Consider the following 27,620-nt stretch of genomic DNA (forward strand, 5'->3'; position numbering starts at 1 on the left):
TGACTACTGTGAATTTTCTTTGTGCCGGCTCTTTGTCAACTTTAAATTTCAAGTTTTCGCATCTATAATAGAGAAATGTGTCATTATCTGTTTCATTTGCCATTGCCTTTTTCTATTCTTTGTTGGACGACAATACCAATACATGCATTTTGCAATTTTACATGTTCTGGTGGACTATGATTGATTGTCATTTTGCGTTCGATATTGTATGTAATTATTTATTCCTTTGAAATAAGCTCGACCTAAAACAGCACTGTCTGCCCAGTAACGAAGGTGGCATTTGAATCATTCTGGTAAAGGTCACGTGTCCGGACTGATAGAAACTAGAAGGGTGAATTGAAGGATTTCTTTATCGTTTTCCGTTTAACCAAAGGTCCAAATCTTTGCAAAAGCCTGAAACAGTTGTCTTATTGTCTACAATCTTCTTTCAACTTATTCAGTGGTTTTTGTTGAGGCCTATTTTACAACGGGCATGAGGTTAATTTTTGCTGGAACAAAAGCCAAAATGGTTCTAGCATAAAAGCATACACCATTTGTTCCATATACTGGGGCATAAAAATAAGTGGAAAATTTTAGCTAAAGGATTCCAATTATATCTCATTTCTCTATTCATGAAATGAATTTCACTTTATGTAAATTGCGGATTGAAACTTTTATTTTGTGTCAATTAAGGACTCTGTTCTTTTTTTTAATCTCAACTTTTGCCCGATATTGAACTCATCAAACTTTCACTAAATTTAGCAAATTTATACTAGGTTTAAGGCTATGCATCTCCTCTTTACAACTATATAAAGATCATTCAAATCAGATCTCTACAACTTCATATAATTAGCCCCAAAGTATGGTGCCCAAAATTGTCTCATTTTTCAAATATTTTCTCAGAGGTTTGATTGTACAGTTTCGGGTGCCTTACTTTGGGGCCGATTATTTGGAATTGTAAATGTCCGATTTGAGTAATTTTTATATGGTTGTAAAGAGGAGATGAATAGCTTTAAACCAAGTATAAGTTTGCTGAATTTGATAGAGATTTGATGGGTTTAATGTCGGACCAAAATTAGAAAAAAAAAAAAAATAGGGTCCTTAATTATCACAAAATGAAAACTTTAGCTCTCAGTTGATAGAAAGTGAAATTCATATCTTGAATAGAAATATAAGGTATAGTTAGAGTATTTTTAACAAAAATTTTTCCAAAAATAAAAGTAACCTTATAAAATGGTAAGTTAGCTGTTAGGATGGTGCAAAATTGCAAATAGTTTTATTCTAAGCAAGTGGTTCCTCCAACAGGCCTTTTCCTTTTTCATACCAAACCATACCAAACTTTAAATCTTAGCTATTTAGAAAAAATGAAATGGTCGGGATGGTGCCACACTGCCACGTAAGATTTATTTAGAACTTATCCTTACTCTAAAAGTAAATACACCGGTGGCCAAAAAAAAAAAGTAATACACCATTTGGCTTTGTCGGCACCGAGTTGTTGATTCAGTTGCAATCAATATTAGTAGTAATCATATCCAAGTATAATAACAACAAAATTATTAAAAGTAATTCCCGGAATCACGGTTTTTTTTTTTTTTTTTTGGCCACTCCCGGAATCACGGTTACCTTGATACAAATAGACAATAATGGGATTAATGGTGCTACTGTGTGCAATTGTACAAGACGGCTAGAGATCAAGGCTTGAACTGACCAGTCGAACAAAGTGCTTCAAATGAAATCTCATAAAGACCTATGAGATCATTTATAAAAGAGAAGAACCTCTACTTCCTTGTCTATCATCTACACCAAAACAATCTATCGAGGCAATGTTGTTAAGTTGGAGGAGAACTCTATCATTACTGTACAGAGAAAATGTATTATTCAGTGTCGTTTTGATCCAAAAAATTGCAAGAATGCACCAAAAACTAGGCAATTTCTTGTCACCTTTGCCCTACAAAAGATATTAACAACAACGATAATGGAGGAAACTCAGAAAAAGAAAAAGAAAAAATAGGTGACCCACTTGGTAGCTTCAAGGATCACAGATGAACATTGCTTCAGATTTACAATGCATATTTGGAGAACTCAAAAGTTAACTATCCACTAACTAATGAGTACTCTCAAGCAATGAATTGGTGATTGAGATTACTGTTGTTGGTGGAACTCTGGCTTTAGAATCCAAACTGATCCACCGTTCGGGTTCTTCTCTAGTTTTGCCATTTCCTTCAAAAGATTCTTAAACAAGGGAAGATCCTTTGAGGGTATTCTGTCCTTAAAATGCTGCACTATGGTGGCCGAATCTGTACTTCCACCTCTTTGTTGGATAAATGTACAGATCTGACGAACCAGTACTTCAGGTTGCACTCCACCTAAGTTGTGTGATGGTCTAGAAGACTTGACATCTACAGATTTTGCTCTGTTAGAAGAACTAGAAGCCACCGCCAACTGATGCTCAAAGCCAGCTTCAACAGCTCTTTCCTGGTTTCCTCGAATTCTTGCCAGTATTTCAGCAGAAGATAATGCCTTCCCAGCAGATGCCCCCGCTACAAAACCATTTGTTCGGTTGTTGGAAACTTCATCTGAGGGTTTGGTATTATTGATCAACCGGGAATTCACAGTTGAACCAAATTTCCCACGGACAGATGACGGTGCACCTGCAGTTCCTGACTTCCCAGTCCATGTGGGGACAGATACACTGTCACGGCTTCGAAGCATTCGTGACTGGCGCAATGCTTCTACTGCTCTTTGTGCAACTTTGGAAGCCTGCTCCTCAAGCTTCATTTTCTCTTCATCATGGGCATTCATGATTACATCATGGTTCAAAGCACTCTAAAGTGAAAATTGGACACCAGGTTAAAAAGACAAAAAACAAAAACAAAAAGAAGGGACTAGGGAGATACAGGTGCAAAATTACCAGAGAAAAAAATGCGTATATAGCCACACGAAGTGAAGAAACTTACATGTATCCCTTGGGCGTCAAAAAGGCACTTCAAAATATTTGTTTCTTCATCTACTTCGCCATCACTGTGATCAGCTTTTTCTTTTCCATTCCTCCTGGATGGTCCAATCTCTGAGTTCTTTCCCTTGTCAGCCACAGCACCATTGGCATATGGTACAGATATTTTTTGAGATTCTTGCTTATCGTTCTCATCTTTCTGAGCACCAACAACATTGGCATCTTCAGATAACTGACCAAATATATTAGCCGTTTCAGTAGTCCCACTCTCTCCCTCATCATTCAGAGTGAACAGATCCTTCATATCTCGAGCTTTAAAGAACCTTCTCTGCTGTGGGTTTTTCAATATCTTGTTGGTGAGAAAATGTTTGTAAATCTGTCTATGATACACCTTCTCCTCTATAGTTCCGCGGGTGATCAATCTATATATAGTTACATCCCGCTTTTGACCAATACGCCAAGCACGCTCCCTTGCCTGGTAAAAAGTGGTCTGATTACATAAGTGCATTCGACAGCACAGAAAGATTTAAGCTTTTGCAAACAAGTATATAAAGAAAATCCTGTATATATAATTTCAACCAGAAAGACAACAGAAGGATCCGTACTCCTGAATTTTGATGATTTCACAAAGGGGACCATATCTAACAAACCAACAAATATAGTAACCTTTACGATCGAAAACACGCGGTTAGAAGTTCACACAATATGCATCCAAAATGCAATTTAAAAGAATATTCAAGCCCAAAAAAATACCTGTATGTCAGTTGAAGGATTCCAATCAGGATCAAAGATGATCACCCTGTTTGCACCAGTCAAATTTGTCCCTAAACCACCAACCTTAGTCGTTAGAATGAAAACAAACACATCATTTGAGTTGTTAAATTCATCTATTAGGGCCATTCTATGTTTTATGGGAGTAAGACCATCCATCCTCCGGTAGCTATAATCACCAGCGACCAAAAAACTTTCAATAATGTCAAGCATTTGTTGAGTTTGTGTAAAAAGAAGAACACGATGGCCTTGTTGCTTCCAAACTCTAAGCACTTGGGAAACAACTTTCATTTTCCCACTGCGTTCAAGATTCCCATAATCTGGATTCTGGTGGGCGTGTTCCCTCTCAAGCAGATCAGGGTGGTTGCAAATCTTACGCATCACATCAATTCCATAAAGCGAATTCCTATTACCATCCAAAATCTGTTCCACATCAGAGCTGGCAAGAAATGCTCTATATGCAGATCGTTGCTCAGCAGTGAGGCTGCAAAAGATGACATGTTCAGTCTTCTTAGGAAGCTGGGCATTGACATCAGCCTTCATGCGCCGGAGGAGATATGGCATGATCAGATCTCGCAGAACCACAGCACACCTGCACAATGAAAAAGTTCAGATTAAAATATGTATATATGCAGATGGTTCTGAGAACAATTTGGGAAAATAGACGATTAAGGAAACAAAAATCAAATGATCTATCCTTTGATTTTTATTTTATTTTTTCAAATTTTGAACTACAAATAACTCAAATAGATTATTAATGAATTTTTCAATGAATTTTCCAAAATTATCTCATGAGTTTTTTGTAAGATTCTTTGCGTAGAAGTAACAATTCAAATCATGCACACTGAAAATTTAAATAGATGTAGGATCCTTTTTCTAAATTTAAAACGTATCAAAATGCAAACCTGTATGCTGTGGATACTTGCAGTGGTGAAGCATTCGCGTAACCACCAACAGATATGGGAACTGCAAACTCTGCCTCAAATATGGGCAAAACCCCCAACTTTCCAGGGAAAACAAAATCAAACAAGGACCACAGTTCAGTCAGCTTGTTCTGAATTGGAGAACCTGTCATTATAATACGGTGTACTGTTTGCAACTGTTTACAAACTAGGGTGACTTCCGCATTTGGATTCCGGATCCGGTGTCCTTCATCCAGGACTGCATAGCCCCACTCAACATCAAGCAACTGTTCCCCTAAGATGCGGAGTTGCTCATAAGTTGTAATGAGCAATCCAGATTCCGACTTTAGAACGTGGTTTATCATGGAATCCCACTTTTTGGTGTTTTTCGAAGACATGTGTCTCTCATAATCACTGCCCACTGAGCCTTCACTATCATAATCAGTTTCATCAGATTCGGATCGCTTTTTTCTCTTAACAGGATCCCGAGCAGACTCATGAAGTAACTCCACATGAAAACTTGGGTACCATTTTTGAGCCTCCCTTCTCCATTGCCGCAAAAGTGTAACTGGGCAGACAATAATGCTTGGTTTATACATACCACTGAAATGCAATGCACCGAGGAAAGATAGGACCTGAATGGTTTTACCAAGACCCATTTCATCTCCAATAATTCCACCTGCTCTTTGGCAATGCAATTCCCATAGCCACTGGACCCCTACCTTTTGATAGTCAAAGAGTTGGTTGAAAATGTGCCCTGGGATGTTCAACCCCCCTTCAAGGGTAACATAAGGATACTCACTATCATCTACATCTTCAACATCCTCTTGGTTTTCTTCTTCACTGCTAGGAGTACTCAACTTTTCCCCAGCATCTTCTGCAAGAGAAGTAACACGTCTCATATGATTTGCAAAGTCTTATAGTCTAGAAATGGAGCATCGAAGACCTAAAAACCAACAAAGGGAAGTTCCCAGCTTTACAAACTTCTCTCTGCATGCATTCTAGAAATCATGGAGTTAAGCTAAAACATGGATATCAACATAACACACTGATACCACATGCTAGTCAATAGGTGCAAAGAAGAAACCCTATTACACCCTAGACTGAAATCAGGCAAGGCCTTAGAAAACATGCTATGGAACAACATGGTTTGTAAACTCTTGTCAAAATGATATAAACAATTAAAACAACTTTCTGCTGTACGAAACACTTGGCTGTGCCATACAACAACCAAACACCACAAGTAAGGAGAATACTGAACATACCACTTTCATGCAAATGCATCTCTTCACGAGCAATACGCTTTCTCCATCTTTTGTCAGGCAAAGGACGCTTCCTTTTCATTCGTGAACCTTTATTCTTCTGTGTATCATTTTCTAGGGATTGAGGAATTTTGAGAGGTTTCTTTAGCCTCTGAAAAGGGTAAGTGGGTGGATCAAGCTTTGGTAGAGCTTCCGAGTCAAGCAGCTTGGTAGTTGGGCGAGCTTTTGCAGCCTCTGAAATTGACTGGGCTGCTCTAGCAACACTGGCTGAAGCAAATTCATCACTTCTGCCTTCTTCGGCAGGAACATTACCCCTCTGAGATGGCCCTGGTTCTTGAAGGCGGCGTTCAAATCCCTTTAGCTTATGGAAAGGAGTTAAAATCCCTTTCCGAACTAATTCATCCCTTTCCTGGCATAACAATAGCATAAAGTTAGTTATCCCTGTTCTTTCTATTCCTTTTTTTTTTCCTTAATTAACTAGAAACAATTTATAACATCTTTTACAAACATAATGCATAATAGTTAATCCCTTCTAACCCACAGTAAATTTTACAACGCAGCACAAGGTGAGAAAGATTAAGGAGCTATGTTCAGTTCAACTCACTGTTTCAACAAAGCCTGCAGATGCTGCATCCAACACGGCGTCAAAATCATCATCCTCATCAAATGACACAGTTTTAAGCCGCTTTTTTAGATTTTTGCCAGATTTCTGGACTTGTTTCTGGACTTGTTTCTGAACTTGTTTCAACTTCCTCTTGGGTGTAGGCTCTTCCTTGACAATACTTGATAAGACTTTGTCATGCTCAACACCCTTGGAAGGTTTGTGCTTGCACAAATCCGAAAGCTCTTTCTCAATTTGAGCCTTTGTTTTCTTTAGACTACTTAGGCGATCAGTGGCTAAGGCATGCTGAAGGGTTAACCCAGCAGGAGAAACCCGAACACAGTCCTCCTTATCCCCCGGCTCTGTGCCATCATCACCATCACGAGTACCGTCTTCCTCCCCAGCTTGTTCAACTTCAACAGTGGATGCAACTGCATCGATTTCAAACTCAACTGCCCTCAACTTGTTATAGAGTTTGGCTTGGCTGGCGGCCGATGGATCAATCCTTTCGGATTTCTCAAGAGGTTCCTCCTCAGTGCTCCCTCCAACTTCACTAACGTTACTAGAATTGCCATTTCTCTGCACCTGCACTTAAACATTACCTACTGTCAAATTCTAATACTTGATTAGCTATTCGATTATTTTTCTTGTCTTTTCGCAAATAAAACAAACACGGTTTCGATTGAAGCATTAATGGATACAATGCAGTTCGTAAATGAAGATGAAACAAACGAATTCCATCATTTCAATACCTCAGACAAAACGTTTCTCTCGATATCTTCAGGATTCGCCGACGTTACTCCCAAACTGCTTAGCAAAATCCTATCTTCGTCTTCCTCCATGCTATTGCATCACTTCGATCACTTGATAGCTAACGCATTTTTGTAATATAGGGCAATTTTATCTTGAAATTTCAAGTAGCAGAAGCAATTTGGCATTCGTTCGCATGCAATTAAGCAGTGAATCGAACATTAAAACATGAAACAGAGTTCAATCACAGATTGTGTGACCAAGCAATCACAATGAACGAAATTCAACAACTTACGTACCGATTTTTGAGATTGTAATCGTCAAATGAAACCAATCATGATTCGGATTTTGCTTAAACTGAAAATCGGATTCAATTCTGTGCAAAACCTAAATTCGCAGAAACGAAACCTCTCTCTCAGTCTCTCTCTGAGGGAGGGTTTTGCAGCTGCTATTTGTTTGTTTTTCTTTTTGGTAAATTGCAGCTATTATTTATTTGTTTGCTCTTTCTTGGGCGACGATCGTAACTCGTAATTGAGACCAGGATCGTTAACCGAGGATCTTTCTATGGCGCGCGAGGGGAACCCGATTAATAACCTGCGCACCCTCTTCGTGGCGTCTCCGATAAGGAGTAAGACTTCCGTTAGATAGAAAAAAACGACATGTCGTTTGATGTCATGTTTTTTAGGCTAATTAAAAAACTCCCAAAACTATGACCGGTTTTGCAATTTACGGCCTTACTATTATTTTTTTAACACTTATCCTCCAAGATTATACACCATTTAACACTTTTACCTAGTTCTACTAGAACAGTTATAAATTTCTTCAGTTTTCCATATGTAGCACCACGTGTTCATTTATTTGAGGGCATTTTTGTTTTCATCAGTGAATCCCTACTCTCATCATGCACGGAAATGCCCTTCGATTGATGGTCATGCTAACATAATTTGTAATTTTTTCAACGAAAATGAATAAAGTGTTGAACGATACATATATATGGTATATGAGTAAAATGTCACAAAAACTAGCTAGAGTGCAAAACCGGTCATAATTTTGGTAGGAGTTTTTGAAATTAATTTTTTGTAGGTTATAATACTTCAACCTTCACTAGATTGTCTTATTAAAAACGTTTGCCGAATAGGAGAAAGAGAAAGAAACAATAATACTAAAATTATGGACTATTATTTCAATTCTTATTTACCAATTAATATGGTGTCAATGTTTTATTTACTGAAAAGATAAATGACTCCAGTGAAAAATAAATAAAATCTTGCTACATCTCAAGAACTGGTCCATGATCCATACCAACTGCTTCAACTTCCGATTGACCATTGGTTTATGGCCACGTCTCTGAAACTTAAGTGAGCGGGACCTTCCGACCAGTTCTCGACCAACATAGGTTGACCCATTTTCTAAGCTCGTGGCCGCTTGCACACCAGATTCATTTCCTCTTACAATTCGGTCGGCTACGTGGCCACTTCATCATCTCGCCACGTGTAGCCAAGCAGTGCGCCCACCAAGACCGCCAACGCCCTTCCGCACCCTATTAGTATCCGCCAATTCGGATTCATAAACTGACCCAAGAAAATACGACCAGCTCCGTACTACCGGACTTGCAGAGCAAACATGGCGGACAGAGGAGAAGAAGAGAAATCGAGCGGTATCAGAGTCAATGGCATGCAATTCGCATACGATGCACAACCCCCGCTGTTCTACGATTTCAGCCTCGAGATATCGCCCGGATCGCGATGCCTTCTCGTCGGCGCCAACGGATCTGGTAATCAAAAACCAGACTTTGTTTCACCGGTTTGACAAATTTTCTTAGGTCTGTTTGGTTTCTCGGAAATTCAATTTCCAGGAAAGTAGTACAGGCGTAAAGGACTCGCATTTCGAAGCTAATACGAGACCGCTGATCGGTTTTGCAGGTAAGACCACGCTGCTGAAGATTCTAGCAGGGAAGCAAATGGTGGGAGGGAGAGATGTGGTGCGGGTGTTGAATTGCTCTGCTTTTCATGACACTCATTTGGTTTGTAGCGGCGACTTAGCTTATTTGGGAGGCTCTTGGAGCAAAACTGTTGGCTCTGCTGTGAGTTTTTGAACAAACTCTGATCCCAAAATTTTTTTTTTAAAAAAAACCCATTTTCTTTATGCAATATTTCATATTGATTAGTGATTTTGGCTGAAAGCTCTCATTTTTCGATTATGGGTGTCATGGTCTATGGATCTTAGGCCTTCTGGCTAATTGTTAGCTCACAAACACATGCTTGCATGCATACACACACACACACTCAAAGAAAGGCAGAGGAGATTACTAACCATGCAAGCTAAAATACTCATAATCATGAGCCTGTGCAAGTGTATGAACAAACTGAAACTGAATAGACTTGTGTTTGAAAACTTTCAGGGAGAGCTGCCACTCCAGGGAGACTTCTCTGCTGAACATATGATATTTGGAGGTGGGTAATTTTGACTGGCATGCTACATTTTTCTGCTTTTCATAAATTTCACTGTATTCTATGTCTATTACCATCACTCCCCGGTGAAAGTGTGTGGCTTTTTTCCAAAGAAGAGTAAAGCCAAAACTTAGTGTGTTGATTGAATTCTCAATGCAACTTCTTGAATGTTTTGGATAGTGTTTTGCATCTTATGGCTAGTTGCTACTTATTGTTTTTTGTCATGTTGTTTTTCTTCTTTTTTTTTTCTTTTTTTTTTTTCAATTCATGATGGTGTTGAACCTTGTTCATCACAAATATTGTTAAAGTTCAATCTATTTGAGGACTTGAGGTTAATTATTATTTCCCCAACTTTTGGCAGTTGAAGGGACTGATCCTGTTAGGAGAGATAAGTTGATTGAGCTGCTTGATATAGATCTGCAGTGGCGAATGCATAAAGTATCTGATGGGCAACGGCGTCGAGTCCAAATCTGCATGGGGCTTCTTCATCCTTTTAAGGTATCATGGAAGCTTGATTATGGATTTGTACAAACAAAATGAAATGGCTGCACTTTCAGCTTCAGGGCACTTTAAAAAAAATCCCAATCTGAACTCAGTTCCGTTTTCCCCCTGAAGCTGTTAGGGATGATTGATTGTGTATTGTATTGAGATCTGTGAGTGCTTCATATTTCATCCCATTGCTTGCTTGAAAAATCCTGCACCTTGGAATCTCCACCTAATGGCAACATCATTTTATATTTGGGAGTCTGCTTGTGATTTAATATCCACTAGGTTATATTGGCATTTTAAAATTATTTCTAACTGGAAGCATTCTGAAAAATTCCCAGGTTCTCTTGCTTGATGAGGTAACAGTCGACTTAGATGTTGTTGCTAGGCTGGACTTATTGGACTTCTTCAAGGAAGAATGTGATCAGGTACTGACTTGCTTTAACTTTCTGTTAAAACATTCACATGCATGTGTACACTCCAGATCTGAGATGTGGAGTAGCTTAATGGGGAGACACTGCATATGTCATTTCATCTGGACGAATTATGTGATGCTTCTTGTTTGACGTATTATCCAGGACCAACATCATGATCATGCACTTTTTGATTCTGGTTAAGCAGTTCAAGTCACATCATTATACTCTGTTCATTGGGCCTGTCTTACTCTGTCAGTCTATTATAATTATTATTCATTTTTTGTGTTAATTATAGAGAGGAGCTACAATTGTATATGCAACTCATATTTTTGATGGGTTGGAAACATGGGCAACCCATCTGGCTTACATCCAAGATGGTGAGCTAAAAAGGACAGAGAGGTTATCTGAGGTTGACGAGTTGAAGAGTTCGGCCAATCTGCTCTCTGTTGTTGAGTCCTGGCTCCGTGCTGAAACCAAGCATGAGAAAAAGAAATCCATCAATCCTCCTGCCCAAACTCAAAAGACCTCTCCTTTTGATGCTTCTCCGTTTAAGCCATCAAGACACATGGCATATTACCGCTGATCTCCCTATTAAGCTGTTAGATAAAAGTTCAAATTCAAAAGTAAGATATGCAACTGAGAAAAGCAATTTTCATTTTCACCAATTTTTTAATACTTGTTTTATGCTTGTATAGTCCTTAGTTGACCCCATGATGGAGTATTTCCCTTTCTAGATTGTAGAAATAAGGATGGCAGTAAGATGAATCCCCAGTTCCAGCCTTCGGGTTTGTTCTACACAGTGAAGCCCTGATGGCCTGCCTATGGCCAATATGTTGTAATGAATCAATCAGTTAAGAAAATTTGCAACAAGATCAGTCTGCAATCTCTTTCCTTGTTTGGCTTTGGTTTTTTTATGGTAAAAGAAAAAAGATTCTTTTGATGAGGGGGCCATATGATAGGAGCACCAACATGTGAATGACACATGATTTATATGATTCTTTGAGGACATTGTATGAGGCATTCTACATTGTGTGAGTGAAACATTCAGTTTCAATCTGTTGGTTACAATGAATGTGATGTATGTACAATGGTATATTTATAATAGAGATGATCTTAATATGACACAACTTCAACTTTTAGTGTTTGTCTCAGTTTGCCTCTGTACTCAAATATTATTTCTACCGTGGCCTGGATTTTCCCATTTATTCCATGGTTTTCTATGGCTGGAGTATCATCCTGCTTGTGGTTGCCAAATTTGCACAAAAAATGTGCAGAAAATACTACTTACCAGCTCAATTTGAGAAATTTGTGACACCTGAACCACCTTAAGCTATATATGTTTTGATTTGGATCCTTACTGTGAAAAAAATGGTTACCAAAAAATGGACTTCATGCTTAGACTAAAAAAGCAGTAGGTTCATGTTTTACCTTTTATTGTCTTGAGTTTCTCCTGAATTGGACTCATGAGCTAAGGTTCAACTGTTTATGGAAAGGTTGATTTCATGTGATTTGCACAACAAAAGGGTAACTGTCTTGAGTTTGGTATAGCACACAATTTTTCACCGCAAGAATACAAAATAGGCTATTTTGGGGAAACTTAAGAAAGGTTTTTGCTTGTCCAACTACTTATTGCTGTCATTTTCTGATGGCAATGCTTCTCCAACTTCAATCCACAACCACCTGACTAAAGCAACACTTTCAGTTCAGAAAATTGTCCAATTCACACATGATTTTGGGGGTGATTTAGTGGCTATTTATCAATTGGTTGTGGCTTTATCCAGGAATAGATGGTATGATAAAGGAATGTTGTCTGAGCTTAATTTGCACTCTGCTCTTGTTTTCTGGTTGATCATATGTATTGTCAAAGGGTCTGGGGATGGCCCCATGTTTGTTGCCCTTAATGCAAGAAACCTTCCAGCAAGGGACCGTAACTTGCCCTTGTGGGAATGTTGTGTTGCATCACCTTTCAAGTTGATCAATGGCTGAGATTTTGTTAGACCTAATCATGTTTATGAAAAATCAAATAATTATCGGCTAGTTATTAATTTAATCACATAATCGGTTTAGTATAAAATTATATGATAATTTCACCTTTTAGAACAACAAAGTTCACATAAATTTAATATATAATATCTTTTGTCAATTTTAAACATTCCTCTTACTTTATTGGCACGTCATTTTAAGTTCATGCATTAGTACTCCTCGTTTAATTCAAAATTGACACAATCTTAGATTTCCATTAGAAAACTTGAAGATATATATTTTTTGTTTTGGCCGAAAAATTAAAATATATAGTATCATATTATTATTTTCGGGACAAAATAATTGGGATTGGGCTTAAGAAGAATGGATGGCCACGTAGTACGCTCCATTGCTGAACATAGAACATGGTAGCTGGCTGCCGCCCACGCGAATCTTCTCGAATCAATTTCTCGTGAGATCCAACGCATCAAGAAATAACAAACCGAAAAAACAGAAAATTAAAATCGAGTGCCAAAGTTTGCTTTTTTATTTTAGTTATTTTGTTTTTAAAAGCAACCAGGAAAATCCGAAGGATGATGGAAAATCTATATATATATAAATATAAAATTGGAGGGAGAGAGAGAGAGACGTCGGAGATTCTACCGAGCTCCGGAGCCAAAGCCCAAGCCCATTTCCAAGCCCCCACCGAAAATGGCGGACTCTCTCTATGGTTTCGCGGATCATATTTCTTTTTCTGTCTGACGCTAATTTTGCGCGGTAATCCGAATTCTCAGCCCCATCTGTCTTGTTCCTAAAAATTTTGCAACATTTTTCATTTGCTTTTCGATTGTGATTGTTGGTTTCCGAATTTCATTTTCACAATGCTTGATTTGCATTCAATGAATTGTACTGTATCTGCTTTGTAACAATAATGACAATGCAGATGGCTTGCAATTGAGTACATTTCACTTTGGCATGGTTTGGTTCTCTTTGGGCACATTGGGCTGCAGTGGAAGGAGGAAATGGATTCGGCGAGAAGTTGGTTTCAGAAGCTTCAACCACGCGACAAATTGAGGGGTTCGACGAGGAAGAAGGACACTTGTGGTGGAGAGGAGGATCCCAATACAGATGAGGAGGCGGTTTCCAGTAACACAAAGCAGAGAGCCGCGGCGGCCAAGCAGTATATTGAGAACCATTACAAAGAGCAAATGAAGAACCTGCAGGAGAGGAAGGAGAGGTATATATAATTTACAGCTTTGTCTTTTTATTTTCAGATATCGAAGCACCCAAAAAGTAAAATGGGAACTGGGTTAGCCATTTTGATGCTTAATATGCAGTTTGTGCTATAGCCAAAGAAATTAAACCAGTTTTTTGGGTTTGTGATTTCGAATTAGTAATTGCACTTCTATGTGGCAGACGAAATATGCTAGAAAAGAAGTTGGCTGATGCTGATGTCTCTGAGGAAGACCAAAACAACCTTCTTAAGTTCTTGGAGAAGAAAGAAACCGAATACATGCGCCTTCAGAGGCATAAAATGGGTGTTGATGATTTTGAGTTGTTGACTATGATTGGCAAGGGCGCATTTGGTGAGGTATATATTTCTTATAAGTTATTGTGGTTTACTATTTCTTTTAATTCAAATTTTGAATTGTCGTTTTCTTTCCGGAACAAATTTTAATTGGTGGTTATACTAGTGTTTTGCATCATGCATGCGTGCTTCGATAATGTAGGGCAGTTGGAAAACAATAATAGCTGCTCATAGGAAACTTATGTAGATATGAAACCTAATAATAGAAGTGTTTTTGGTCTCTATGTAGAGAACTCTAAGTCCATGGCTTGGATGCTAAAAGAAAATGTTGTATAAAGTAGGAATTTTAATTAGTGCATATAAAGTATTTGTTCCTGAAGGTGGTCGTGTCTTTTGGACGGTTACATACCATTTATAAACTTCCACCCTCCCAGTGGCCACAGACCGGAAATACTGTCTCATGTGGTTGATATAAGTTTTTGATCAGTAAAATGTCGCTTTGTGGTGCAGGTTCGTGTCTGCAGGGAAAACACAACAGGTCATGTATATGCAATGAAAAAGCTTAAGAAATCAGAGATGCTTCGTAGAGGCCAGGTATTTGGTTAACTGATGTGCCATTTGATATTACTGAGGTAATTTAAAATGTATTTATTCCCAGGTGCCTTATTTTCTATTAAGGTTGAGCATGTAAAAGCTGAAAGGAATCTGCTTGCTGAGGTGGACAGCAATTGCATTGTCAAGCTGTATTGTTCTTTTCAAGATGATGAGTTTCTTTATCTTATAATGGAATACTTACCTGGAGGTGATATGATGACTTTGCTTATGAGAAAGGATATTTTGACTGAAGATGAAGCTAGATTTTATGTTGCCGAAACAGTTTTGGCCATTGAGTCTATCCATAAACACAATTACATTCATAGGTTTGTGGTGCAAGTTCATGATTAACAATGATTATGTTGACATTGATTTAAGTAATACAATTTCATTGGACTGAAAAATAGAGGTTAACCTAGTCTGTTTTGCATATTACAGGGATATCAAGCCTGACAATTTGCTACTTGATAGATATGGTCACTTGAGACTGTCAGATTTTGGATTGTGTAAACCTTTAGACTGCAGTACAATCCATGAAGACTTTTCAATAACAAACAATGCTAATGGTGCTTCACAGAATGATGAACGCCCTGCAGCTCCAAAACGCACACAACAAGAGCAACTGCAACATTGGCAGAAGAATAGGAGAATGCTTGTAAGTTATATATCATTATGCAATTGAATTCTCTCTCTCTCTCTCTGTCTCTCCCCTCTAGTTCAGTCATTTTGAGAGTATATAAAAGAGGAACTGTATCCTTTTGGATGCATGGTATTTTCATTCATGATTCTTTGGTTGAATGTTGGGAAGGTATCATTCTTTTAACTGTTGATATATAAGCATTGCAGGCTTATTCCACTGTTGGTACACCTGACTATATTGCTCCAGAAGTTCTGTTGAAGAAAGGTTATGCGATGGAATGTGATTGGTGAGTATTTATGAACTTTAGTGATAGGATGTGTGGACGTGTAATGCTAATGAATAAATTCCAGTGTTTTAGATATCAGTTGAGATCACTTTACCATAGATTCAATCAATTTGAAGGCTATGTGACCTAGCAGTCACCATTTTTACTACCTTTCATATTGTAATTGAACCATTTTGGAAATTGGTACATGCCATGGTATTGTTTTGGACCACAATCAAAAAGCTACTTTGTTTTTGGATCCCTGGACTGACCAAGTTATGATGTTTGTTAATACACAGGTGGTCACTTGGTGCTATTATGTATGAAATGCTCGTGGGTTACCCGCCCTTCTATTCCGATGATCCGATGTCAACATGCAGGAAGGTAAATTTGGAAATATTGAAAATTTGACCGAAGCTTTTCTCTCTTTAAAAGTCTCCATAATGTGGTCTGTCTTGCTTGTCTCTTGCAGATAGTAAACTGGAAAACTCATTTGAAATTTCCAGAAGAAGCAAAGCTTTCTCCTGAGGCGAAAGATCTTATTAGTAAACTCTTGTGTAATGTCAGCCAGAGGTTGGGAACAAACGGGGCAGATGAAATAAAGGTGTTGTATGGTGTGTCCTGTTCTAAATTTCTTGGATTTGTTCATGAACTTGTTGCATATAATGGAAATTACCTTGCTGCTGCTTCCTTTTTCAGATTCATCCTTGGTTTGATGGTACTGAATGGGATAAGCTTTATCAAATGGATGCTGCATTTATTCCTGAGGTTAATGATGATTTGGATACTCAAAATTTTGAAAAGTTCGAAGAGGTATAGATTTTCCTCAATATTTGTGGATTTTGTGAAGCTACTTGGGTTGAGCATATCATCTTGCTCATGATTTTGTTTTTACTAATTTTTTGTCTGCAGGCTGACACCCAAACTCAGACTTCATCCAAAACTGGTCCCTGGAGAAAGGTGACCTTTTGAGTTTTATTTGTTACTTGGCTATTGTTACTAATTTATAAATAGCATTGCTGCCTCCTTTGTATATTATATAATTTGCATTACAAGCTTTAGTGCAGTGTCTGTTTCATTAACTCTATTGCTTGCTAACAGAAAATATATTGTTTTATTTATGGAAGCATATTGGTATTCAATCAAGGTTTAAAATTAAAATTTTGTTCAATTTCAAGTTTTAAGTTCAGAAGTTTGAAAATAAGGTACCTGTTGGTCATATAATAGTCTTAGTATCAGCTTAAAACTGAATTCATATTCTTAAACTTCATGGAAGCTTACATTCATGTTTCTGTTGGTAAATTGTGTTTGCAAAGGCATTCTTTGACTTTGTAGGAATTGATATGAAGAGTTATTATAAGCTTACAAAGAGTGATAGCTACCCCTACACCACCTCCAATTCTTTTCAAATATTAACTCATTTTCTCCTCACATTTTACCCTCCATTTTGCAGATGCTCTCCTCCAAGGACATTAATTTTGTGGGCTACACATATAAAAACTTCGAGATTGTTAACGATTATCAAGTGCCTGGGATGGGTACGTCTCTTTCACTCTCCCATGAACTTGCATGAGAACTTTATCTTTTTTTACTTATTGTTATCAGTTCAAAGTTTGTTTTAAACATGTATTGATGGTTTGTGTAATACATGGGGAAATGGGGAAATCGAAAAAAATGTTAATGGTTATTAGAATGACAGGTGCCATCCAAAATTGTTGTCATTTTCCTTTTAGTTATTGACAAATAATGGTCAAGTAGCCAAAATATCTGGGAAACAGAGGAAGCATCTACTAACTAGCTGGTTTTGAAAAAATTTTGGGGTTTTATTAACCTGTCTTGTTTCTATGGATAGGTCACCCATCCATTTTGATATTTCCTTTGGACGAACAATATTTACTGTGGCAGTTTTTCTTTTTTCTTTAAAACTGATTTGGTTTCTTCTGTGTAGCCTCGTTGAAGAAGAAAAACACCAAATCAAAGAGGCCATCCGTGAAAACACTTTTCGGTATGTTTTTACCTTTACCCATCCATTATATTTCTTGAAAAAAAAAATTTCTATTCTCAGTATTATTGTCTATATCTTTCTACAGATATTGCTGTCCAGCATTTAAATTTTAAACCTTGGATTGGGATTGAGAATTTTTTTCATTTTTTTTTTTTCATTTAACTTTTCTTACCTTTCTGTGCTCACTTAAAAGCAGATGAAGAGTCGTCAGAGACATCAGAGTCATCTGATACTGGAAGTAATCAACCTGTGCAAGGGAGCTTTTTGAACATGTTGCCTCCGCAATTAGAAGTATCTCAACAGCGGGACGACTCTTCCTAGTTCCTGTTACTTTCATGTGATTGGATATAATTCTCGATGCTGCCTTCTGCGCCTGTATTTTTTCTTGGCTATATTGGCTGGAGCTCCGAGGTTTGATTAAAAGACTCAGGCTCCAAGGCCTGCAGAAAGCTAGTGGGTTTTGAAGCAACTAATTCTCATTCAGGCTCCTCGGAATAAGCGTTCTGTAAGTTTTTATGTCTTGAAAGATTAAGAAAAACTCTAGTGTAAATACCAATTCATTTACCACTAATGTGTAATTTTCTACTCCTTTCTTGCCAATCTACCAAAAATATTGTACAAAGACACTCGTATCAATGATAGCAATACAATTTGTTCACTGTATCTCTAATTTTTTTTTTTTTTTTTTGGCTTGTAAGCCAATTTTGATCAAACTCATTGTGATGGATGATGATGACAACTTAACATCATGTACTTTCAAGCGACCAAAATACAAAATGTGTGATTGCACCCTGTACCTTCTTTTCCTTTCTTTTCCGTGAGTTGAAAACAGGAGTGAAGATTAAAGGAATCTGATTGAAGCCAAATGAAATAGGCGTCATTCTGAATATATTCTACAAAGGCCATTCGTGGTGGGTCTGGGCCATATGGCATGACTTTAGGCCAATATAGTCACCACCATTGACATTGAGACTGAGATTTAGATTGAGCAACCATTTCTGTTCTGTATGGATTTCTCATGTTAATTAAATTATTGAACCAGTAACAACATTCTCAGCACATATGAAATCTCAGTTTTGAAACTCAATTGTGAGTTTGCTAGTTACAAGTTATAACTGGTTTTACTATATTGCCAGAGCTAATGAGCTATAATTGTTATTGTGTGAGTTAGTTGGCTGTAATAATTTTATAAGATTTAAGTCATGTATGTCTAATACCTTAAACAAAAGTAATTGATTTTTCAAAGAAAATTAAAAAACAAAGGAAAACAAAAAGCGTGAGAAGAGTGTTAACCATTAGACAAGGGGATCTGTGGTGCCACGTCATATAATGAGCCATTATTCTCTTGATTTTTAAGTTTTAACAAATGAAAATTTTCAACTTTCAACTTTCCACATCCTCATCTCTTCCACTTCCACGTCCACACTTCACCACGAATTCATTTTTGCTCACCATTCTTAAAGGTGGTGAAACCTTACTTTCTAATAAAAACTTAATAAGTGACTTTTCTAAGAATAAGTAAAAATTAATGACAAAATTACTTTTTCTTCCTTCATTAAATTTTCTAAAAAATGTCACTAGTCAAATTTTTATTGAAAAGTCATGTTTCACCACCTTTAAGGATGGTGAGAAAAAATGAACTCCTTTACCACCCGCCGGACTCCTCTCTCATTCTCTCTGGTCAATAATATGCCAAGTCTTTTCATGAATGGACTAAATTAACTCTGGCTATAACTATATAAGAGTATAAGACATGTGAAAGATACACGATAAAAGTTTATCACTATATTTGAATTATATGTCAAATTGAGACAAATTAAAGTGTGGATTAAGTATATAATTAAGAAAAATACCAAAGTTCAAATACCAAAATTTAAAAATAAAATAAAAACCTTGTATTTATATCTAAAATTACATATGTATGCTTATTAAAAATTTTATTTAATTATTTTTTCAAGTCAATGGCCCAAAATAAGCACAAACAAATAAAATAAAATAAAATAAAAATGAAAGGGTGCTTTAAAGCCTTCTATATGTATGTAATAGGTACTAACTAGTTATTGGTTTTTTTTTTTTATATTTATCTCAACAATAATGAAGAGATTGGAGTTCGAATTAATTCCCTTTGTGTAAATAAAAAAAATTAAAAGTATGCACTTAAAAATTTGATTGATTAATGCACTCAACACGAAAAAAAGAATTTTTCGATTTTTCAATTTTGTCCCCAATGCAATGAGAATGATAAAAAATACTAAATAAATTAAGGGAATCAAAATAAAAGACAACTCTTATTGGCAAGTTGGTTTACTCAACCTAAAATGTCTTTTCTTTTATAATTCTTAGGTAAACTTAGAAGTTTTTAAACTTTTTTGAGTGTTGATTTGTTATCAAATTTTGGGTGCATATAAGGAAGCTCTAAAGTTAAATTTTGTTGACCAACTAGTTATTAGTCTAGTAATATTTTTCACCTCAATATTAAAAGCAATTGGTTACTTGTGTGATAATTGCTCTATAATATGCTAAATCAGTAAAATAATAAAGAGCCAACTATAAGTCTATAAGATAACAAAATAACAAAGGATGCAGATAGAAAGAAAAGCACCTCAGGTACTGGTGCTTCCTCTTCTTCAATTGAAACTTCTCCATTCTCACCAACATCCTCACACACTGCAGTTACAGACTTGGAGATAATTTTGAAATAATTTTGAAAAAACGAAATAATTTTGAAAAACAAAAATCAGAATTACCTTTGGTTCTCACCGATAGATTGTCCAAATTTCCAAAGCTCATCGGCGACCCTTTCTCTGCTACGAACTCATCGCTCTTGTTAGCGAGCGAGTTCGAAACCTCGAAAGTAAGCGAGACCCATCCCCAGACCGATTTAGGGCTTGTGGCGGAAGTTATATAAATATTATACAATATAAACATTATAAATATATATATATCTTAAATATAATAAAAGCAGCAGTATAATATAAATAAAAAAGCCATCACCATAAAAAAATAAAAACAACAGAAAAAAACCACCATTAAAGCCGAAATTCGAATTCCAACATTTAAAAATAAAAGCACTGTAGCTAGCAAAGTTTAACATGTCCAAAACTATAAAATGACAAATGAAACGCTTCGATCGCTCGGTGTCCTGCGCGGGAAGTCCTTCGACGACCGGAGCCGGCGGGGCTCTTCCTACCCGGAGAACCCTACGGTTGAACAGTGCGGTTCGTTCTCCATTCTTGGAAGATACCGTTGCTCAGCTTCCCGATCCACACAGGTGCTCGGAAAGCGCCAAGCTGAGACACAAACCTGTTGCCCTTCCTTGGACGTCCACTACCACCAGACATGATGGATGATGCTGACAGAGAAGAGAGAGAGAAGAGATCGAGAGATCATGAGCTTTTTGATTTAGATAAAAGGCCATTGGAAATTTGCAGAGGCATGAGAGGTTTACTTACCTGCTTCTCTCTGCAAAGATGACAAGTGCTGTAGCTGCTGCCTTCTGAGCTTTTCTTAGAGCTATGGCGAATGCAATGGGTTGCTTCTTCAACTGTGAGGCACAGGGGCGGATCTACAATGGGGTGAATGTGTCAATTGACCCCATGAACTCTGAAAACTTAGCCTATGCGAACAGTCTTGACCCCTTGAAACCATGGTTGATGCTTGAAGATGGAGGGGCAAAGACGAGTTGCAGGTGTTTGTGAAAATGCCACAAAGAGAAAAACAGAACTGCAGAAGAAGAAGAAAGGCTGAATCAAGTGACAAAGATGTGGGGTTTAGGATTTCACTTGTTAAATGGCCAAAACGATCGTCTTTTATCTAAATCAAAAAGCTCATGATCTCTCGATCTATTCTCTCTCAGCATCATCCATCATGCCTGGTGGTAGTGTACGTCCAAGGAAGGGCAACAGGTTTGTGTCTCAGCTTGGCGCTTTCCGAGCACCTGTGGTGGATCGGGAAGCTGAGCAACGGTATCTTCCAAGAATGGAGAACGAACCGCACTGTTCAACCGTAGGGTTCTCCGGGGAGGAAGAGCCCCGCCGGAGCGTCGTCGAAGAAGCGCCGCCGGTCGTCGAAGTTTTATATATATTTATAATGTTTATATTGTATCATATTTATATAACTTCCGCCAGAAGCCCTAAATCGGTCTGGGGATGGGTCTCGCTTACTTTCGAGGTTTCGAACTCGCTCGCTAACAAGAGGGATGAGTTCGTAGCGGAGAAAGGGTCGCCGATGAGCTTTGGGAATTTGGACAATCTCATCGGTGAGAACCAAAGGTAATTCTGATTTTTGTTTTTCAAAATTATCTCCGAGTCTGTAACTGCAGTGTGTGAGGATGTTGGTGAGAATGGAGAAGTTTCAATTGAAGAAGAGGAAGCACCAGTACCTGAGGTGCCTTTCTATCTGCATCCTTTGTTATTTTGTTATCTTATAGACTTATAGTTGGCTCTTTATTATTTCACTGATTTAGCATATTATAGAGCAATTATCACACAAGTAACCAATTGCTTTTACTAATTTTCCTCTGTGTGTGTGATTGGGGGCGCACCCCTTTCCCACATCAATGGTTGCAAAGACCCGTGTAGTTAAAGGATTCTTTCTTTCAATTACGTTTGCTTATAGAATTTCAAAATTGTCTCAATGAAATTGATGCAGTTGGTACCAAAAGGTGAGCCACTGAATGAATGATGCCCATTCAGGGTGGTGAGCAGTGTAATTGAGGAAAATCAATGGTTCTTCTGATGGTGACGATTTAGGAGTCAAGCTGCTTGCCTCTAAGGTGACTTGAAGGCAAATCTACTATGGGTCCTGTCATTTATTACCTTCTACTCTTGCATCATGTTCAACAAGACTTGGGTTTTCTGTGCAGGTTACAGATATTGAAATAATACCTGGAGCTGAGTCAGGACCAGAGATGATGTCAAGCTGCCATCATTTTTGTCTTCTGCTATCTTTAGAATGATAGATACTGGGTGCAGTGGGATAGTGACCAGGTATGCAATAAATGTAATTTAGCTTTCTAGAACTTACAGACCTAGTTTCTATGGGGTCTCAATTGTAAATCATGAAATCAATAAAGAAAAAGATGCAAAGTGAAGTAACAGAGCCTCCTAGGAGACAATAATAGAGAACCATTAAGTCCTGATATTTGTAGCTCACTTCCTACTGTTGATATTTAACCCTAATAAAGAATTGTAATTTGACCCCAGCTGTATCCTACATACTCCCATTGTAAAATTTATTTGCAATCCTTCTACCTTTTGTTTTATTTCCTCAAATTCATTAGCATACACACTTCTGTTCCTTATAGAATCAGGACTCTTATAAGTTCCGTATGCTTTTGTCTATCTTTGTTTGTTTCTTGTCATTTTATAATTTTTAAATTATTGCTGATTCACATAATTTGTTTGTAGATATGCATTCATCAGATATTGGGTTGATGTAATATGCTGACAATGGATGCAGCAACTCAAGTATTTAAAATTCTGAAGCAGTCTGATTGGAATTACCTTACTCAGGTTTGATTCAAAACTATTTGCTCTGTTTGGTCCCAGAAAATTGCATTTTGATTGATGCCTTTATTAGTCCTGTGTTAAATGACCATTTCTGTCAGTTATGAGCCAATAATTTCAGGATGGATGTGATGCCAAAGCAAACGTGAGAAAATGGATTTGCAGGAGCGATGCTGATCGCCGTGATAAGCTATTAGCTTGTGGGGCTCTCATTGTTGCAGAACTTAGGTTGCAAGTGTTGAAGGAGACAGAATTTACTTGTTCGGCTGGCATTGCTCATAATAAGGTAGAAGTCAATGGGGTTTGAAAATTTTCAGTTTTCTTTTCCGTCACCAACTATCATGGTATCAAAGATACTTACCTTTACGACAAATTTTGATTTTTGGTGTCATCAGCGTATATGTGATTTTGTTATAAGATGCTGGCCAAACTTTCAAGTGGTATGAATAAACCTGCGCAACAAACTATTGTGCCATTCTCATCTGTGAAAGGATTGCTAGATTCCTTGCCAATTAAGAAAATGTAAGTTTTATGTCCCATTTCTGTGACTCTGACTTGTTAATTGACCATTTCTGTCAGTTATGAGCCAATAATTTTATTCCCTTTTCTTCTGCATTCTATTTTTAAGATTGTTGCTCTGCATTCTGCAATGCAGGTAGACTTCAAACCCCTTCTGGAGCTTGTGGCAACCCATTCAGGGTTGGAATTTTTACACTGTACTCCTGAATTTCAAGAAAGATATGGTATGTGTTTCATACTGCTATGTACGATATTGATTGTTTGTTTTTGTACATTCCATCCAGAAGGTACATTGTTTTTTTTTTTCTTGTTTACATTGTCATAACGTAGCTGTTCAGATTAGTCGAAATGATTGAAATCTCTAGGGTGAAATGAAGTAATCATTACTACCATATGCTTTGTAGATGGATGAGCATTCTGGGGTCTGGATGGTACACATTTTTGATGGAACACCTTGGAGAATTGGCTGAACTTAGTTATTTGGTCACAAAGAGGTAAAGGTGGCTGAGTTTTTGCGACAACTAATTAACTGGAACAGTATCATTGGTCATGGTTGGATTTATTAAAGGTATGATAAGAAGGGTCACATTCATGTTGCCAAAAGGTCCTCTAAGTTCCATAATTGACTGTGACAAATGAAAATTTCTGCTTGAGATTTCACTATCGTTAGCATGTTAGATCACTATTTTAAAAGATCCTTCACATATGGTTGCCTTTTGATATTATTTAAGGTTTCTAATTCACTTGATAGAACCATTTACCTGGTTCTGTTGATTATATAACGTTGCTGAAGTATGTCCAGTCTAGATCTATTGTCCTTTTCATGTAAACTTATTTGTAGAATAGGATTCTGAAAAGAGATAAAAGAATTTTTTAAAAAAGCTCTTGAAAATCTGATTAACTTTCAGTAATTATCATTGCTTTACAAATATTGTAGATCGTAGATGTCATATAGGGGTGAGAGGTGAAGGTACTTAATGCCCATGAAAACCATTTATTGTTACTTTAGGCTCACTTCTTTTAAATTTGTTTACTCTCGTTCACACATAAGTTAACCCACATTTATAATGTGTGCAACACAAAAACTATGGGGTTGGTTGAACTTACTCTAATAAAATCTATGATTGCACATGTTATGGGCCTCATTGGTAGCTTTTTACATCATAATTGGCAGCTGAGGCCTATACATGGGGTGGGGATGGAGAGGGTCTTCGGTGGGGCGTGCCCCAGTGCGGCAGCTCTCACATGAGGTGGGAGCCACAATCAACGGTGGGGCGTGCCCCAGTGCGGCAGCTCTCACATGAGGTGGGAGCCACATGATTGTGGCTCCCACCTCATGTGAGAGCTGCCGCACTGGGGCATGCCCCATACAAGATTAATGCGGTGGGTACAACCTCCACGGCGCTCACATGATTGAACTAAGGACTCTATTGTGCCTCGTGAGTGCCCTTTACGTAGCGAATCTAAGAAGGCCCACGTACGGCAATGATTCATCCAAGGAATTTAACTCTCTTTTTTCTTATGTAAGAAATTTGAATTTAGGATCTCTTTTAATATTGAGGTGAAAAATATTACTAGACTAATAACTAGTTGGTCAAAAAAATTTAACTTTAGAGCTTCCTTGTATGCACCCAAAATTTGGGATCAGGATCCTCTGCCAATTTTTCCCTGCCAGACTATACCAGGCTTTTGATCTCAGCCCTTCAATAATCTTTTATGGCTGAGATGATCCTGGTCCTTTTTTTTAACCATAATAAAAAATACTTTATTTCTTTTTCACAAAAATTAACAAAACTTTTCAACCAAAAACAAGAAAAATGACAACTTGACGTAGCCCCATCTCAGCGCCACCCCCTCTCCCCTCTTTTCGCGGCCTCGCCGTCGCCGACTTCCTTCTTCTTCGGCAGCCACTCAATCCTCACAGTGAACAATTTCACTTTCTCCTCAAACCAATTGAATTTCTACCAAACAGTATTACAAATATGAAAAAGCCAAAAGCCATAAGAAATGCTGAATCAAGAATCAATTGCTTAGAGTTGAAAATAATATTTTATTATTATATGATGGGATAACAAATCAATTGCTTGTATCAAACAGCCTGGTAGAGGATCCAGATCCCAAAATTTGATAACAAATCAACACTCAAAAAAGTTTAAAAACTTCTAAGTTTACCTAAGAATTATAAAAGAAAAGACATTTTAGGTTGAGTAAACCAACTTGCCAATAATGGTTGTCTTTTATTTTGATTCCCTTAATTTATTTAGTATTTTTTATCATTCTCATTGCATTGTGGACAAAATTGAAAAATCGAAAAATTCTTTTTTTCGTGTTGAGTGCATTAATCAATCAAATTTTTAAGTGCATACTTTTAATTTTTTTTATTTACACAAAGGAATTAATTCGAACTCCAATCTCTTCATTATTGTTGAGATAAATAAAAAAAAAAAAAAAACCAATAACTAGTTAGTACCTATTACATACATATAGAAGGCTTTAAAGCACCCTTTGATTTTTATTTTATTTTATTTGTTTGTGCTTATTTTGGGCCATTGACTTGAAAAAATAATTAAATAAAATTTTTAATAAGCGTACATATGTAATTTTAGATATAAATACAAGGTTTTTATTTTATTTTTAAATTTTGGTATTTGAACTTTGGTATTTTTCTTAATTAGATACTTAATCCACACTTTAATTTGTCTCAATTTGACATATAATTCAAATATAGTGATAAACTTTTATCGTGTATCTTTCACATGTCTTATACTCTTATATAGTTATAGCCAGAGTTAATTTAGTCCATTCATGAAAAGACTTGGCATACTATTGACCAGAGAGAATGAGAGAGGAGTTCAGCGGGTGGTAAAAGAGTTCATTTTTTCTCACCATCCTTAAAGGTGGTGAAACATGACTTTTCAATAAAAATTTGACAAGTGACATTTTTTGAAAATTTAATAAAAGAAGAAAAAGTAATTTTGTCATTAATTTTTACTTTTATTCTTAGAAAAGTCACTTATTAAGTTTTTATTAGAAGGTAATGTTTCACCACCTTTAAGGATGGTGAGCAAAAATGGATTCGTGGTGAAGTGTGGACGTGGATATAATAATATATTTCAAAAAATTATCTATGTGAATATTTTTTATTTTCTATGATAAAAATGTGATTTCTCTATGAATTGAACTTTTACTCTCGTTCACACATAAGTTAACCCACATTTATAACGTGTGCAACACAAAAACTATGGGGTTGGTTGAATTTACTCTAATAAAATCTATGATTGCACATGTTATGGGCCTCATTGGTAGCTTTTTACATCATAATTGGCAGCTGAGGCCTATACATGGGGTGGGTATAACCTCCACAGCGCTCACATGATTGAACTAAGGACTCTATCGGGCCTCGTGAGTGCCCTTTACGCGGCCACTGGATCTTAGCGAATCTAAGAAGGCCCACTTACGGCAATGATTCATCCAAAGAATTTAACTCTTTTTTTCTTATGTAAGAAATTTGAATTTAGGGTCTCTTTTAATATTGAGTTGAAAAATATTATTAGACTAATAATTAGTTGGTCTAAAAAATTTAACTCTCGAGCTTCTGCACCCAAAATTTGATAACAAATCAACACTCAAAAAAGTTTACAAACTTCTAAGTTTACCTAAGAACTATAAAAGAAAAGACATTTTAGGTTGAGTAAACCAACTTGCCAATAATAGTTGTCTTTTATTTTGATTCCCTTAATTTATTTTGTATTTTTTATCATTCTCTTTGCATTGGGGACAAGATTGAAAAATTTTAAAATTCTTTTTTTCGTGTTGAGTGCATTAATCAATCAAATTTTTAAGTGCATACTTTTAATTTTTTTTATTTACACGAAGGGAATTAATTCGAACTCCAATCTCTTCATTATTGTTGAGATAAATATTAAAAAAAAAAACAATAACTAGTTAGTACCTATAACATACATATAGAAGGCTTTAAAGCACCCTTTGATTTTTATTTTATTTTATTTTTTTGTGCTTATTTTGGGCC

General features: G+C 36.9%; 3 protein-coding genes and 1 long non-coding RNA gene across 8 annotated transcripts; 3 read left to right on the forward strand and 1 right to left on the reverse strand.

Annotated features, from left to right (window-relative positions):
- Positions 1-1,692: 1,692 nt before the first annotated feature.
- On the reverse strand, positions 1,693-7,789 carry CHR8 (chromatin remodeling 8). Its single transcript, XM_086255241.1, has 8 exons — positions 7,518-7,789; positions 7,221-7,372; positions 6,472-7,053; positions 5,871-6,276; positions 4,609-5,482; positions 3,686-4,295; positions 2,937-3,407; positions 1,693-2,805 (listed from the first exon to the last, which is right to left on the reverse strand). Exons 2-8 carry the CDS (start codon positions 7,308-7,310, stop codon positions 2,122-2,124), a joined length of 3,717 nt encoding a protein of 1,238 aa, XP_086111367.1. The 5' UTR covers positions 7,311-7,372; positions 7,518-7,789; the 3' UTR covers positions 1,693-2,121.
- A 941-nt stretch (positions 7,790-8,730) lies between these two features.
- ABCI19 (P-loop containing nucleoside triphosphate hydrolases superfamily protein) lies at positions 8,731-11,709 on the forward strand. 2 transcript variants are annotated; one of them, XM_086253536.1, is made up of 7 exons: positions 8,731-8,992; positions 9,141-9,301; positions 9,620-9,671; positions 10,030-10,166; positions 10,496-10,582; positions 10,866-11,193; positions 11,305-11,709. In XM_086253536.1, exons 1-6 carry the CDS (start codon positions 8,842-8,844, stop codon positions 11,151-11,153), a joined length of 876 nt encoding a protein of 291 aa, XP_086109662.1. In that variant the 5' UTR covers positions 8,731-8,841; the 3' UTR covers positions 11,154-11,193; positions 11,305-11,709. The 2 variants fall into 2 exon arrangements, with proteins under 2 accessions (XP_086109662.1, XP_086109661.1); XM_086253535.1 differs by having other exon boundaries at positions 8,734-8,992; positions 10,866-11,709.
- A 1,392-nt stretch (positions 11,710-13,101) lies between these two features.
- Positions 13,102-18,227, forward strand: LOC147275923 (uncharacterized). 2 transcript variants are annotated; one of them, XM_086252870.1, is made up of 14 exons: positions 13,102-13,309; positions 13,476-13,769; positions 13,949-14,123; positions 14,571-14,654; positions 14,739-14,980; positions 15,093-15,309; positions 15,501-15,580; positions 15,859-15,943; positions 16,032-16,163; positions 16,259-16,372; positions 16,472-16,519; positions 17,013-17,097; positions 17,508-17,564; positions 17,758-18,227. In XM_086252870.1, the coding sequence occupies exons 1-14, from the start codon at positions 13,260-13,262 to the stop codon at positions 17,883-17,885; spliced, it is 1,791 nt and encodes a 596-aa protein (XP_086108996.1). In that variant the 5' UTR covers positions 13,102-13,259; the 3' UTR covers positions 17,886-18,227. The 2 variants fall into 2 exon arrangements, with proteins under 2 accessions (XP_086108996.1, XP_086108997.1); XM_086252871.1 differs by having other exon boundaries at positions 17,761-18,227.
- Positions 18,228-21,624: 3,397 nt separating this feature from the next.
- On the forward strand, positions 21,625-24,396 carry LOC147275924 (uncharacterized). 3 transcript variants are annotated; one of them, XR_015123996.1, is made up of 9 exons: positions 21,625-21,822; positions 21,886-21,950; positions 22,215-22,338; positions 22,429-22,552; positions 22,973-23,077; positions 23,173-23,357; positions 23,467-23,593; positions 23,727-23,814; positions 23,995-24,396. It is a non-coding gene; the product is annotated as an uncharacterized LOC147275924 (long non-coding RNA). The 3 variants fall into 3 exon arrangements; XR_015123995.1 differs by having other exon boundaries at positions 21,625-21,950; XR_015123997.1 differs by having other exon boundaries at positions 21,625-21,950; positions 23,193-23,357.
- Positions 24,397-27,620: the final 3,224 nt, after the last annotated feature.

This window comes from Dryas octopetala, chromosome 8 (genome assembly GCF_963921425.1).
Source record: "Dryas octopetala chromosome 8, drDryOcto1.1, whole genome shotgun sequence".
NCBI classification, from domain to species: Eukaryota; Viridiplantae; Streptophyta; class Magnoliopsida; order Rosales; family Rosaceae; genus Dryas; species Dryas octopetala.